General features: G+C 43.1%; 1 protein-coding gene and 1 long non-coding RNA gene across 9 annotated transcripts in view; both read right to left on the minus strand.

The window, feature by feature from the left end:
- GTF2I (general transcription factor IIi) overlaps positions 1–15,482 on the minus strand; it is a 108,384-nt gene that overhangs the window by 19,898 nt on the left and 73,004 nt on the right. For all 8 annotated transcript variants that reach the window (XM_045875503.3, XM_045875502.3, XM_045875499.3 and 5 more), the window contains 6 exons: positions 14,992–15,175; positions 11,758–11,816; positions 10,496–10,567; positions 4,793–4,976; positions 3,585–3,643; positions 651–722 (listed from right to left, as the gene is read on the minus strand). In XM_045875503.3, coding sequence (XP_045731459.1) covers positions 651–722; positions 3,585–3,643; positions 4,793–4,976; positions 10,496–10,567; positions 11,758–11,816; positions 14,992–15,175 — 630 coding nt within the window. The remainder of the gene's footprint in view (positions 1–650; positions 723–3,584; positions 3,644–4,792; positions 4,977–10,495; positions 10,568–11,757; positions 11,817–14,991; positions 15,176–15,482) is intronic.
- Positions 824–3,578, minus strand: LOC135364580 (uncharacterized). Its single transcript, XR_010411978.1, has 2 exons — positions 1,724–3,578; positions 824–946 (listed from the first exon to the last, which is right to left on the minus strand). It is a non-coding gene; the product is annotated as an uncharacterized LOC135364580 (long non-coding RNA).

Consider the following 15,482-nt stretch of genomic DNA (forward strand, 5'->3'; position numbering starts at 1 on the left):
AATGATCTCTGTGCTCTGGGCAGAAATGAACTATGGGCCACGGCACACTGACAGAGACAAGTCTGCTGTTGGTAGATACAAACTGCATATGGTGCACCTAAGCGGAACTCATCAAGTTAGAGAGAGCAGAGGCAGAGATGGAAGATTCCCAATCCGGGACACAAAACATTAACACCTTTTAATAACGACGGATGGGAAGGCCCCGGGGGTACTGCTATCGCTCCCACTCCTTACTTCCTTCTCCATGACAGACACACCCAATCAACTGAAACACTCTTGCTGAATCAATCTCCTCAGAATCCTCCTCAAGACAGCGCTCCAGGAAACCGCTGTCAACAAATCTACGTTGAAACAAATGATGAAACCTATTTGCTGTACGTGCGGTGTTAGCCAGACTCGAAGTGCAGACAGTGGGATTGGGCCTTCCCCCAACCCCTCCCTTCCTCTCCCATTTGGACATACCAGAAAATCTAATCTGAGAGAAATAAAGTAACTTGCTCAGGTTAGGTAGCGAATTTAGTAGCAGAAATAAATGAAAACCCAGTTTCTGGGACCTTCCTTCCGTAGGTCCTGAACGGCTATAATTCATTCAGAATGCTGCCTTTCATTTAGGTTTCTAAACTAAGACATAATCACTGGGTTTTACTTACCGAATTTCAAATTAAAAATCTCCTCCACCTGCTTCCGTAGCTTGGTAATTCTGACATTCCAGTCTTCTTTGACTAGAAAGCAAAAATAAATGTAACCAACAACGTTCCTCCTTGGTGCGGTCACAAAATTAGGCTGGATGTCATTCTTCCTGGTTATGTTCTTTTTTAGAAGAATCGGATCCATCTGACACACAACCCTGTATCAGTTTCGGGTGTACAGTCCAGTGATGCTCTGAATTTGATTTTGTTTAGAAACAAAACCTCTGGGTCTTAAGGAAAAGAAGGGTTCCCTGCACCTGTCAAACATGAGAACTTCAGGAAGACAGAATTCAAATTTCAGTTCACACTGTAAATAAAGAACTTGTTCCTAAGAATGCTCTAAATGAGTGGTTTTCGAGGGCTCTTCCTTGGAGGAGCACCACAGGATCCTGTCAGGGCAGGGCGGAACAGCCATGCAAGGGCCCGGGCACGCCACGCCTTCCCAGAACAGCTTTGATTGTATCAGCTTTCTGTACAGGCATTCCTTGTCTTATCAAACCGATGTGTGGCTAGAAATGCACAGAAAGCGAAATTTCAGTATTTGCAGAAACACATGGGAGAGATACATACTAAAGGGATTATGGAGATGTGACTTGACACTCCTCTCATCTATATTCTGGCTTATTTACTTCCCCTTATTCACAAGACAACCACCATCCCCTTGGAAATAAAGGGAAAATAAGCCATTGCAGAAGACACGTAGGATGTCACTTACTTAACAGACACTCAGGGCTTGTTTGGTGGAGCTGTGGATAGAGAGAAGCAATGGAGGGTGATGACGGGAGGGGCTGGACAAAGAGAGGAGACGAGAGAGTAAGCAAGAGAGAGAAAAAGAGAGCAAGAAAGAGGGTAGGGTAGAGCACAGGGATCGCATTCAGGGTGGAAGTCATCTGTGTCTGTGGACAGAGGCAGTGGGAAATGCTGGGAAAGTTCTGGAAATAATGCTAAAGGTCAGTGGCCTGGGAAAATCTCGTAATACACTTTACTTTTACTGTAGAAGTACTTTAAAACTCTTACTTTAAAAGAAAACCTACCATCTCAAGGGTTTCATATGGTGTGGCTCAACCGTTCAGCCAGAGGAAGAAGTCTGGTACAAACCAAAAACCATTACTAAAAAACATCGTGACTCTTCTTCTCCAAGGTCAAGAGCTTCTGTTTACTTGTCCAGTTTCTGCCTCACCCTACACCTCCTCTGCTGGTAAAGATCTCTGCACTACTCCTCCCGGGAAGCAAGTAACCCTCCCTGTCCTGCCCCTTCAAAGCTCAATCATCTGGTTAACTCCAGGAATTTCTCACATGTGACACATGTGTATCTGTTACAAAATTGAGGGCAAAGTGCCCCCCCAGTGTGTTTAAGCATACATCTTTTATCAAATCTCATATGTCACGCCAAGAATTAAGCAGACCTTTCTAATGGCGTAACTAACTCTTGTCACGCAGTCTGACGTGAATTGGCCCAGCAAAAAACGGATGCCTGGTTTACTGGCAGACCAGATGAACATTTTTGCTGGAATGAAGAATGACGACTTTAATTCTTGCCAAGGTCTCCTACGAATGGTGGAAGGCTAAGTATCGTTAATGATTCAGAGCACTGAGACTTTTCTTTTGAGGACAGGCTTTTCAAGTATCTATGTCAGAGGACAAGAGATCAAGTACAGCTGACAACGGGAGCCCTCAACCTACGGTGCTGGGCACAGCTTTACCATTCTCACGTTTGCAGTCACTATCAGAATTATTAACCAGCAATCACATTAATCACAACCTGGAATTTGCTGTCTCTCTTGAGAAATGAAGTCTTGAACAGAGACTTTTATCATAGTCACACTCATCCAGGTTAACCCAGTTCTACCTTCAGGAATATCGCTCTTTCCATTACTTCCCTCAGCAAAATCTATGTCATCCCCAATCCTCCATTCGTCACCAATACTCTGTTTCTTTGCCTAACTCAAAAGTATGCTGAGGAGGTTGCTGTGTGGGTTCTGATGCTCACTGATCACACCATCTCCCCAGCAGGATTCCTGGCAGAGGAGAATTAGGTGTCCCTTGTATGGTGTTTCTCAACCATTTCGCATGCCACTACAAACAAACGACTTTACAATCTCTCCAGCATCCTGGCTGACCTCCGTCGGCTGCCCGCAGGTACCCTCTGCTGAACGGTCAGTATTTAGTACAGACATCTTGTATACCATTTTGCCGCAGTATTTGTAAGAACAACGAACCGTGTGAATTCAGAAACGCCCCCTAGTCCTTGGCAACAGAAGTCTGTGACGCTGTAGAAGATATGCAAGCTGTGGTCACTTTTTCTGCCACTAGGCACAGTAAACAAAAAGATGGCAAAGAAATAAAGGCAGACTTACAGCCCAGATGAAGAAAATAAGACCATTCATTCACACAACCGAGACTGAGACCTCCAGGTTCTATTGGGCTCTGAGGTCAGTGCAGCTGCTGGAATTGCAGTGTTTGTCATTAAGAGAACAGGGGCCTTATGAAGAAAGATTAAGGTCTGAATCTGTGTGGGTCTGCCACATGAGCCACATGTGGCAACCAAACACTTGAAATGTGCTTCACTGACGGGAGTCAGACTCGAAGTGTACAATATGCAACAGTTTTACCTCATCATGTATTTATTTTGATTACAGGTTGAAACACAGATTTGGCTACCAGAATATTAAAAATGACACATTTCTACCCAACACCACTGATCTAAATTCAAAGCCTGAGCTTTCCCAAAACTACCTGGGTGTGTACTGATACATGAAGGAGGGCCTGTATTGAGCGTCCACAAACGATTTTCGGGGGAAAGGGAGAAAAGATGAGCTCCATCACTTTAAAAGATTGTCAAATTCCTTAAAAACACTGATCTGAGTTTTAAAAAGGAATTCACAACCATCTTACCTGGTGTGTTCGTTCTTGGCTGAGTGACTTCAGTAGTACTGTGAGTCAGAAGCTCCGGTCTGTGAAAACACAGGTGAGGTGAGTAACAGAGCATGCAGGAACGCCTGGGGCCTTCCTGCAGTTCACACAGTTGTGAACTGTCACTGAGTGCCACTATGGTTCATTCCAACCTCATTTCCAGTGGGGGGGAAAAATCAGTTGGAGGACTCGATTATTTTGAAAATAGCAATTTTCACAGATTCCAGTTCGGACCTCTATGCCCTCAAAGGCATTTGAAGCTCAACCGTGCAAAATAGTCATTTCACCCGCAACAGTTCAACTGTTTCTAAAACCTCAGATGAGCTCCACCACAATACAGTCAGAAATATCTAGCTGCGTTGTCCTAAAAAGATCCCTCTCTCCCTTACACAATGAGACCCAGTGACCACACAAACACACAAGCCCCAGTGAATAAGCCAGAGCTACACATTCTACCCCTCCCGCACCCTTCTATATTAAAGCCAGACCTTCTGCACTTTCTCCCTGCCCCCAAATCACCACTATCCTTCAAACTCAAGCCAGAAGAATCCTTTTAAAATGCAAATCCAAATGATTATAATTTTTTTTAAAGTAAGCTCTACGCCCAACATGGGGCTTGAACTCGCAAACCCGAAATCAAGAGTTGCAAGCCATACCGACTGAGCCAGCCAGGCATCCCTCTAAACTCTTTTAAAAGGAACTGGCTTTAAAACCTTTTAATTACTCCACTGATAGTACAGGACCAAAGGCCTTCCTCCACATGCCCACATCTGCCTGGCTTCCCATACCCACGGGCATCACTCCTTCCACACGGAATGGTGCAGTTATGTGACCCCTTCCTCTACTTTTACTATTCCCTGTATTTGAAGGCCCTTTCCACTACTCTGTGCACAGCTGACCCATCTACCTGCCACCCTCACCTTCTTCCTCAAAGCACCCAGTAACACCTTATTGCATTTATCTCTACAATAAGTCTCCCAAGACAGGGTTCCTATTGGACCCAGTTCTGTCTATCTGGTACCTGATACTAAATAAATATTCGCTCAATAAACGAACCTAACTGTAATACAACTTAATTTTAAATATGGAGAGTAAGTCCAACAAAGAGGGGAACAAAAGACCCACTTGCATGAAATTAATCTCTATTAAGGAAAGCATTACATTTGTTTCTGGAGATTTTATCATCTTACCTTTTAATAACAAATTTAATTCGATTGCCCACTTGTATGATCTTCTCCAGCCTTGGGATGCCATACCACGAGGGACTTCTAAAAGGAATGTTTTCAGGTAGTCCTTCCACGTAGAGGTCATTAGGATGTGCCTCAAATTTCTGGTAAGGTACAGCCTTGGCCTCCGTGCTCCCCAAGGCTTCAGCTTTACAAAGGAAAAGCAATTCAGGAGATTAACCTTCTGATGAAATCACAGTTTAGTACAATCCAAATCCAAAGCAAGGTAGTGGTCAACTTTTTGAAAAGCAAACTAAACTCTGGAAACACACACACTAACTATGGAAACAGGCTCAGTACAGCAAAGGCAAGTATGAATGGCCCATGATCAAGAGGTAACTTCCGGTGGAGGGAAGTTTTTGGATTCGAAGACCATCTTAATAGCGTGAAGATCCTAGAAGAGATTTTTCAGTATCTTTGGGAAGAAACAGAAGGATAAGAGAACTACCACAGCAAATAAAGAATGTAACTTAGATACTACTTTTTCAAATCCTCTGGAGGCCGACTTCTGCTGCGCGCCGAGTGTGATAATCCTATAGCTGTTACTGCAGGCTCTATTTTTTACTTATATTGCAACCATGAGATGCATGTTCTTTACCCCTCAGAACTACATGAGTGTGGCATTTTAAAAGGAAATAACTTCTGCAAAGAATGCATGGAATGGGAAATAAAAATAGCAAGCAGAGACTGGTTTAGATTAAAAGAAGCATAACAACCAGTGCTAATGCATGAATGTTGTTTAGACCAAGATTCAAAGCAAACCTTTCAAGGTACTTTTCAGATGAATGAGGAAACTCACAGACGGACTGGCCAAGAGTGGGTACAAAGGAATGGTTAATTGTATCAGGCGTGATGACCTGGTGCTCGTGTAAGAAAATGAAAGCACTATTCACAAAAGAGCAGTGAGCACAACAGAAATGAAGCTGTGCCTGTGACGTGCTTTATAATATTCCTACCAAGGGAAAAAAGAGGAAAAGATGAACAGTGTGGAAAAATCTTAATGATCACGGATTCTGAAAAATGGGTACATGGGAATGCACTGCACTGCTTTTCTAGTTCTGAATAGGTGGAGAATTAGAATTTCAAAGTGTAAACATGAAATTTCTAATCTCTGCTCTGAAACCACACTCAAACAGAGGTCTAATAAGATTCAAGGCCTTCCATCAAACTTCTTCCTAATTTCCTTAGCACCAAATCTGAAGGGCCCCAAGTACAGGATCTCTCTCTCTCTCTTAAAAGGTTTTACTTATTTGTCAGAGAGACAGAGAGAGGGAACACAAGCAGGCGGAGTGGCAGGCAGAGGGAGAAGCAGGCTTCCCGCGGAGCAGGGAGCCCAATGTGGGGCTCGATCCCAGGACCCTGGAACATGACCTGAGCCGAAGGCAGACACATAACTGACTGAGCCACCCAGGTGTCCCAGGATCTCTTTGCTATAAGAATGTGTATTTGAAAACCACACACAGGGGGCGCCTGAGTGGCTCAGTCGTTAAGTGTCTGCCTTCGGCTCAGGTCGTGATCCCAGAGTCCTGGGATCGAGCCCCCTGTCGGGCTCCCTGCTCAGCAGGAAGCCTGCTTCTCCCTCTCCCACTCCCCCTGCTTGTGTTCCCTCTCTCGCTGTGTGTCTCTCTGTCAAATAAATAAATCTTAAAAAAAGAAAGAAAGAAAGAAAGAAAGAAAGAAAGAAAGAAAGAAAGAAAGAAAGAAAGAAAGAAAGAAAGAAAGAAAGAAAGAAAGAAAGAAAACCACACATAGTGTAATAAAGATCATTACTGTCAAAAGAAACACTCCCTCAAGAAATGTGGTAGAGCCTTTCACACCACACCTGGGAGATACGATATGATACGTAATACAATAATTATTACTCAGGGAAATATAGCAAAAAAGAATAGTCGTAATTCTAATGAAACTCCTATGAAATAAAAAAGAATCAACTGCTGGAGTAGAGAGAGGAAGAGCAGAAGTTACGGGAAAGGGGGAAGGCCAACTGCATTAGCTGGTCACCAGTGAGGCTTCCTCTAGAGAAAACAACAATCCGCCTGGCTCCCTATTCCCCTCATGTCCCCAGACGTAACACCTCTTGTGTACTATGTACCTTTCCCCCCGTGTCTGGGGGAGTCCCACTGTGCCTTCTGCTCTGCCACGTTCTGAGCACCTGGCGCCCGGGTGTCCACGGATGCCCAAGGCCTAAAACGGACTATTCTGCTGAAGCAGTGGAACCTTCTACATTTAGAATGTTTGACACTTACAGAAAACGTAAGCTTTCCCCTTCCCCTCTCAGGAACCTTAGAGAAAACAGCAACCCTCTCTACATTACCTACAGTCCTAGACTCACCTAAGGCCATGAGCAAAAACAAAGAACCAGACTTTTATTGTTTATAATGTAGCAACACGTAAGCTCTTACCTATTTTCTTAGCTCTGACACCAAGCCAGAATATTTCCCATTGGCTCCTTTTTGTGTGAGTGAGTATATGGGCTTGTCAACAGCCTCCTCTTCCCACAAGGCTGAAGTCAGCTTGCTTGGCAAGCATCAGTGGTGCTAACAGGTTTGGCCGACTGTTTTCCCAAGCTCAACTTCCAGAACCACACGTGAGGGCAAAGTTTAAACCTGTTCATGCAGATACTCCTGGACTCTAATGACACTACGGTGGCCTTCTTCACCTGATTCATGTTACTAAATGCCTTGGAAATAAAATGATCTTTAAAGTGGGGAAGATGCTTTAGTTTATTGCTCACTAGCTGACTTCCAACCAGACGTACTAAGAGGAGAGAACTTGTCACTAAGGTCCTGAATTCACATTGGGTAGTCAAGAAGGACAGGGATCAGGAGAAAAAACTTAAAATTCAGACTTCTCCCCAATGCCTTCAATTCCCAGGTCAAGAGTAGAGATAAACAACATCTAGTCAGTGACCTAAGTTCGCAGCTGCCACCTGAGAAATACCTAAGAGCTGGTTTATTACGTCTTTAACACCCACTGCCGTGCACCCCTCCAGGAAACTGCAGGGCAAGTAAGAATCATCACCCAGGAGACTTGGCTTTTTGTGGCAGAACTCAAATGGTTTCTCTCGCAGAACAGTGAGAACCGCTGCAGTCCTTGGGACTCTCCGTGCCAGCCCGCCACGCTGCCCTCCACCACAGCCTTCCCCGTGCAGGGCAGCTGGGGCGCTTCGGGACGTCCTCTGGTCTTCTCGGTGACATAATTTCACGAGGTCCAATGTACACTACCTGACTGAAAGGCTCAGTGATTTCTGGCGGCTTTAGCACACAGGTCCGTGACACTGGTCTCTTCAGGAAGTATTTGGTCTGTACCTACTCCAGCACTAAGCACGGTTCTGGCAGTAGACAAGACATGCAAGATCTTGGCTGTCATTATCTACAGTGTTGTAGTGGGAGGCAGAAGACCACCATTAGTGCTTCGAGGAACGAAAATGGGTATGAGACCGGATGTGCTTAATAGTGTGCGGTAGATGGGTACCCCAAGTGAAGACCAGGCCAATGCGGCCACATTTAAATTGAAATGTAAACGAAAAGGAGAGGCACAAAAACATCTGAGGTCCCGGCAAGGCAACACTCCCCAGGAGGGCATGACCTTCGAAACTTAAAGGACAAGTAGACCGTCACTGCAGCCAGAACGAAGTGAGCCAGTGGGACAGTCCAGGAGGTGCTATCAGAAGAAAGGCAGGGTGGCTATGACCGGGGACTGTGGGGTTAATTCCAAGAACAAAGGGAGGCCATGGAACAGAAAACAGAAAGGGGACATGCCTCCGTTGTATGTTTTTAATGAGATTGAAACCTAGCTGCTTTGTGGCACTGGCTCTGTGCTGGGAGAGACGGGAGCAGAGGAAAGGGTAGGGATTGGGGCTGAGCTCAAAGTCCAGTCAGCGGGAGGCCTTGTGAGAATCAAGAAATGCAGGGTGACTCCCAGGGCTTTGGCTGGGACAATGGGGGAGAGGGTGGTGCCCCCCAGAAGGTCGGGGAAAGGAACATGGTGCAGGGGGGGACAAAGATCCTAATTCGGACATGTGAAGTCTGCAGAGGTATCAAGCAGGTGGGGGGAAAAAATAAAGTTCTGATGTCAAATGGGAGTTTCCATGGCTCGAAACTTAAATGTAAAAGCCATCAGGAAACAGAGATTCCGATATGTTCACAACGGGAGATGGGAGGGACTGGCTGACCAGAGAGCACAGCAGGGGAGGAGCCAAAGGACTCAGGACCAAGCTGTCAGGCAGCACTCCAAGCTGGACAGACTGAACTAAAGGGAGGTGCCATCAAGAACGAAAACGACAACCAGGGACACGGGAAGAAACCAACAGTCATCCAGGTTCGTAACTGTCCATATAAATGGTTTAAAACAGTGAAAGCAAGAAAAAGAAGAAACACAGCCCTGTTGAAGGCAAGACAAACCAGGGGAGAGCGGCCCAGGGTAACAAAAGATGCCGCGGTGACAAACCAAATGCAAGTACGGTCAAGTGTTCAGGGATGGGAGCCGGCAAGGCCAGGGAGTAAGAGAAGAACAGTGTGGGGCACACCACGTTTTTGGATAACCAGCACTCAGGGACAGACTGTGACCCAGGCCTGCTCCTACAGAGAGGCACGCCAAGTGCTGCAGAAGGGGCCAAAGACAAAGGACTCCTGGACTGCGAGGGGCCCGACGCTGTACCAGCGACACTGGGTCAGAGTTACTCAGGAAGAGAACTCGCGCTTCTGCTGCAGAGCTCTCTCCCCTCTGGTATGGGCCTAAAACTCTTCAGGATTAACATATGTATATTCACCAATGAAAGAAAACTGGAGGTGACACACTGGTCAGAAGGGCTGAAATGAACAAGTCAGGAAACAAGAAATGTTGGCGAGGATGCAGAGAAAGGGGAACCCTCCTACACTGTTGGTGGGAATGCAAGCTGGTGCAGCCAACTCTGGAAAACAGTATGGAGGTTCCTCAAGCCTAGAGCTCCCGGATGACCCAGCAATTTCACTACTAGGGATTTACCCCAAAGATACAAATGTAGTGATCCAAAGGGGCACCTGCACCCCAATGTTCATAGCAGCAATGTCCACAAGAGCCAAACTGTGGAAAGAGCCAAGACGTCCATCAACAGATGAATGGATAAAGAAGATGTGGTATACACACACACACGCGCGCGCACGCACACACACACAATGGAATATTACTCAGCCATCAAAAAAATTGAAATCTTGCCATTTGAAACTGACGTGGATGGAACTAGAGGGTATTACGCTGAATGAAATAAATTAATCAGAGAAAGACAATTGTATGATCTCACTCACATGTGGAATTTAAGAAACAAAACAGGATCATAGGGGACAGGAGGAAAAAATTAAACAAAACAGAATCAGAGAGGGAAACAAACCATAAAGACTCTTAATCATAGGAAATAAACAAGAGCATTGCTGGAGTGGAGGGGGTGTGGAGTGGAGGGGATGGGGGGATAGGGTAACTGGTGATGGGCATTAAGGAGGGCACATGATATAATGAGCACTGGGTGTTATATGCAACTGATGAATCACTGAACTCTTCTTAATTATATGTTTTTTAAAAAGGGGAAAAAAGAAAACAAGGTGAATCATTTCACTGTATTTACTTTCTTAAAGCAAAATTTGGGGAACTTATTCTGTAATATACTTTAGTCGTGGGGGATATCACACTTACCAAATTTTTTGCAGAAAAGCTGATCTACCATCTTTCGCAATTTAGTGATTCTGGCATACCACTCTTCCTTCACTGTTAAGAATAACAAACATATAACGTCCTCAAACTAGTGGCATTACTAAACTAGGTCAATTAAGTAATGAATTTTTTTAAAGTTTATGTATTTAAGTAATCTCTACACCCAACATGGGGCTTGAACACACGACCCTGAGAGGTCAGGAGTCGCACCCTCCACCACCTGAGCTAGCCAGGCGCTCCTGTTCTAAGATTATTTCTAAGATTTCAGAATGTGTTTCTTAAAAATATTGCTGACACCGAATAAAAAGAACAAATGAAACAATGACAAAATGGAAATTAATAACTCAGTAATTTCACAGGTACTCTCAAGTGTCATGATCATAGCTCGGAAACAGCAGAGTGCAGTTCACTGAACAGTAGCCTGCAGGTGAGCTCCATGATGGTAAATTTAGGGATAGGATAATGCTGGCGAGCCTTCATCACACCAACTCAAAGTGACAAGATTTCCATTTTCTAACCCCACCCCCAGCCCTCTAGAGCTGAGCCAAGTGAAGTAAGAGAACAAGTCACAATTGTATTTCCCTGAAACACGTCTCACAAACAAGTGATGATACCCACAGCTCTGTGCTCTAAGAAGTAAGCCCTTTTATGTCCTGTGGATAATGACGAGGGATGGGGGTGCCTGGGTGGCTCAGATGGTTAAGCGTCTGCCTTCGGCTCAGGTCATGATCCCGGGGTCCTGGATCGAGTCCCGCATCGGGCTCCCTGCTAGGTGGGGAGCCTGCTTCTCCCTCTGCCTCTGCCTCTCTCTCTCTCTTTCTGACTCTCATGAATAAATAAATAAAACATTTTATAAAAAAAAAAATGACGAGGGATGATTCAGTTGACTAATGCAGATGTGGGTTAACACACTGATTCACCGTGCCAGGTAACAGACTTTGTGTCTCAGAAGTAGAACGAGCTTAGTTCTCTCAGTCTTCCCAGCAATGTGATGTTTGCACTTATTTATAATGGATTATTAGGAAGAACATGGGTTTCCTCTTCCAGAGAGCAGAGAATATTATTTCGATATTGTGTATTTCTTGTATATAATGTTCTGATTTGACACATTTTTTTAAAGTAACCTCTATGGCCACAAGGGACTCCAACTAACGACCCTAAGATCAAGAGTTGCGTGCTCTACCAACTGAACCAGCCAAGGACCCCACTATGACACACAGTTTGAAACAAGACTGGAGACCTACCTCCTGAAGCTGGTTTATCAAGCTGTAAGTCTTCACGTGTTGAATTCAGAAGTTCATGTCTGCAAGGTGAGAAAAAGTACTAAGTATTTACCAGGTAACAGTTAGCAAAAGTAGCAACTACTAGTACTTATTAGATACTCTGTCGTGAAGACTAGTTTTAAAAAGAAGAGACAATCTGAACTCTTGAGCACAATTAAATCCTCATTTCTGGAGATTTCCAGAGAATAATAAAACCAAATGGTAATTGCAAATTGTTTCATAAGGTGCATCTTGGAATATGTATCCTTCACGGAAAGAGTTCACTTTGCAACCCAAAGATACCTTATAAAAGTGTAACACCAAAAGAAGAGAGCCACAAAACTTTTTAATGAGATCTTTTAATTTTACATTATACTCAAGAGTACCTCACTTCAACACAATTATAAACTGGTTATAAAAATCCTAAATATATTTCAACACTAACACATCTGTAAGATAGATTACATGTTTTTTATTTTGTAATATAAAACTGCCCAGAAAATATAATTTCTAGATAACAGAATTTTCACAATCTAACTTATATAGCCCATCATTCCTTTTTGATGTAATGACCTAAAGTCAGCGGTTGCTGGTAGGGGTGGGGATTGGGTCAGAGACAAGAATGACCCATTTCAGAAATGTTGGAAGCTAGCACAGGATTGAATCAATGGTTATATATAATATTCAAATATTAGTGAGTGAGAAATAAGACATTGGCTAAACTCTATAGAATTACCCTTCTAAAACAAAATACATAACAAAATACATACATCAAGACGAACCACCTTAACCATTAGAGAAAGGCTTTAGAAGTCCCCCTCAAGGGGCGCCTGGGTGGCTTAGTTAAGTGTCTGCCTTCGGCTCAGGTCATGATCCTAGGTCATGATCAGCAGGGAGCCTGCTTCTCCCTCTCCCTCGCTCTCTCTCTCAAATAAATAATGTAAAAAAAAAAAGTCCCTCTCGATGTAGAAGAGGGCTTACCATAACTATAACTAAGTATACTGAAAGGACTTGAAACAGGATGTGCATGGCACAAAGTATCCCATGATATGCCTGCATTAACATTTAAACATCCAAACACAGTTTTATACACTTGAAGGTTAGCAAATACTAGCAACACTATATATCTGTATATAATAAACTCAGTATAAATTCTATATATTAAAACTCTATATAACAAACCTATAAAATTCTATTTATTTTGCTATTTAAAATGAATTTAAAACCTCTAATATTAAAAGCATAAAATGACAGTGCAAAAGAGTTTTCTTAAACTTATTAATGTATCATTAATACATCAAGCAGTGTACGCTTACTGATGGTTCTTGGCTAGTGTCAGGGTTTTAGAACAAGCCCATTGGTTGACAATTCAATTTCATGAGTCCACTAGATCTCAAAACTAAAAATTTATCTGCAACAAGTTTCTCTCTGTGGAGGACAGCTCACTTATTATCTTGAGGTACCTATCTTAGGTCTTTTTCATGCTTAATTAAATCTTAAAAGCTGTCATCCCCTTACTGAATACCAATACAGATGCAAGCATGCTTGGCTGTAATCTCTGATCAAAGTAGTTAAATTCCCATTTTTTCAGCACAGTACCAGAGTGTTCCCAAAGTAATGAAGTTGAATACTTCTGCAAATGATAAATACTATTATTCCACTACGGGTTTTTTTTAAGGTTTATTTTATTTGAGAGCAAGCAAGGGAGTGCAGGGACAGGGGGCAGAGGGAGGTGGAGAAAGAGAATCTTAAGCAGACTCTATGCAGAGCCCAAGGCGTGGCTTGATTTCAGGACCCTGAGATCACGATCTGAGCCGAAACCAAGAGTCAGAAACTTAACCGACTCTGCCACCCAGGAGTCCCTATTCCACTGCTTTTATTTACTTTACTGTTTTCAGTTCAAGAGATGTCAGAAAAAAAGTTTAAAAATCAGTTACAATATGAACACAGTTCAAAAAGCCTCATTCCCAATAGAAGGACTTAAAATGAAAGCCATGTCTTCAGACTTAGCAGAAAATTGGAGAAAGACAATGACAGCTATACGTCAATCACATATGGGCAAATATTCATATTCTAGAAGCCAAGTCTGGGCATGACCAAGAAAATCCTGTCCACAGCGACACATTAAGGAGAAAGGAGTAGAGTATCAATGTATCAGTATAATATTTTAGAAAAGCAATACAGTACCAATCAATATCAATAAATAGTGTCTTGTTTTAAGCGTTATTTATTTATTTAAAGCCATGTCTTTCAGCAGAAGCAAACCCATCGCCACTCCCTGCGGCCCGAGTACCACTTGGTCGAAACCCATAATGGTTTATCTTTCTCGTGCCTGTACCTGGTTGAGGAATAAGCACTTGACAGAATTCTAACCAGAGAAGGGTAAGGCCCCTTCCAAGAGAAACAAAGGTAGCTGCTGTCTCTCCTCTACACCTTGCCTGGCTGTGAAGCCTGGAATTACTGCATCCAGCACACTACTGGTCTAAGGAAACAGCACAAGGAAGGAAGAATCTGGAGAAGAATAAAAGCAGAGTTCCATGTCCCAGTTTTAATCATCCTACCTCTGACCTCCTTGTAAGGTAAGCATTTTACTGTATGAAGTTGACTGACAAGGATTTTTTTCCCTTACTGCTGGAGATCCTAACTGCTACCCCACCCTTTCTATGTCAGGAAGTCTCTATTTGGGATGCCTGGGTGGCTCAGGCAGTTAAGGGTCCGACTCTTGGTTTCGGCTCAGGTCATGATCTCAGGGTTGTGAGATGAGCCCCATGTCCGGCTCCATGCTCAGTGCAGAGTCTGCCTGAGAGTCTCTCTCTCTCTCTCAATCTCTCTAAAATAAATAAATAACTCTTAAAACAAGACACTGTTTGTTGATATTGACCGGCATTGTATTGCTTTCTTAAAATATTAAAAATTTTTAATTCTGATTAAATGAATACTGATACTCCTTTCTTTAGCAGACTTAGAAGAAAATTCGAGAAAGACAATGACAGCTATATGTCAATCACATATGGGCAAATATTCATGCTCTAGAAGCCAGATCTGGGCATGAACAAGAAAAACGTGTCCACAGCGACACATTAAAATGCGGTAAATAAAATAATATATAACTCAAATTTAATTAAAATACAGCCCTAGAGGTTAATGAACATTTGACAACAGTATAAAAAGATGCACTAAACGAGAACAAAGACAAGAGTCCAAAGAGCGTCTTACTTCTTAATCACAAAACGAATCCTTTCCTTTGCCAGTAATATCCTCTCAAGGCGAGGAATTCCATAAGTAGATGGCCTTCTAAAAGGAATTCCTTCCGGAAGTCCTTCTACATAAAGATCTTCAACGTGTGACTGGAAAAGAGGGTATGGGATCGTCACAGGGCCTTTGGCTTTTATAGCTTGAGCTTTAAGGATAAAAAGAGAGAGGAAAAATCATTAATTGGCAGGGATTAACCACCCAGTTTGTACGACAGAGTAATTGAATAGGTACTGCTCTGTAACTTTTGTAACTTTATCTTTGCTTCTGTTTACTTTAACTGAACCACAAAAAAAGTAATACAGAGGAACTAAAAGGAAAAGAACAACAACGATGCCGGTACTCTAACCAAATCTGCAATCAAATAATGTATTATTTTGGGGGAACGCAGATGTAGCTAGACGATCTACTGAAATCTAAAGAACGTACGATCCAGAAAAACATACCGGTTCACA

The sequence above is a fragment of the Mirounga angustirostris genome, unplaced genomic scaffold, assembly GCF_029215605.1.
Source record: "Mirounga angustirostris isolate CCGP_5_RB_7025 unplaced genomic scaffold, mMirAng1.0.hap1 SCAF_5, whole genome shotgun sequence".
Lineage (NCBI taxonomy): Eukaryota > Metazoa > Chordata > Mammalia > Carnivora > Phocidae > Mirounga > Mirounga angustirostris.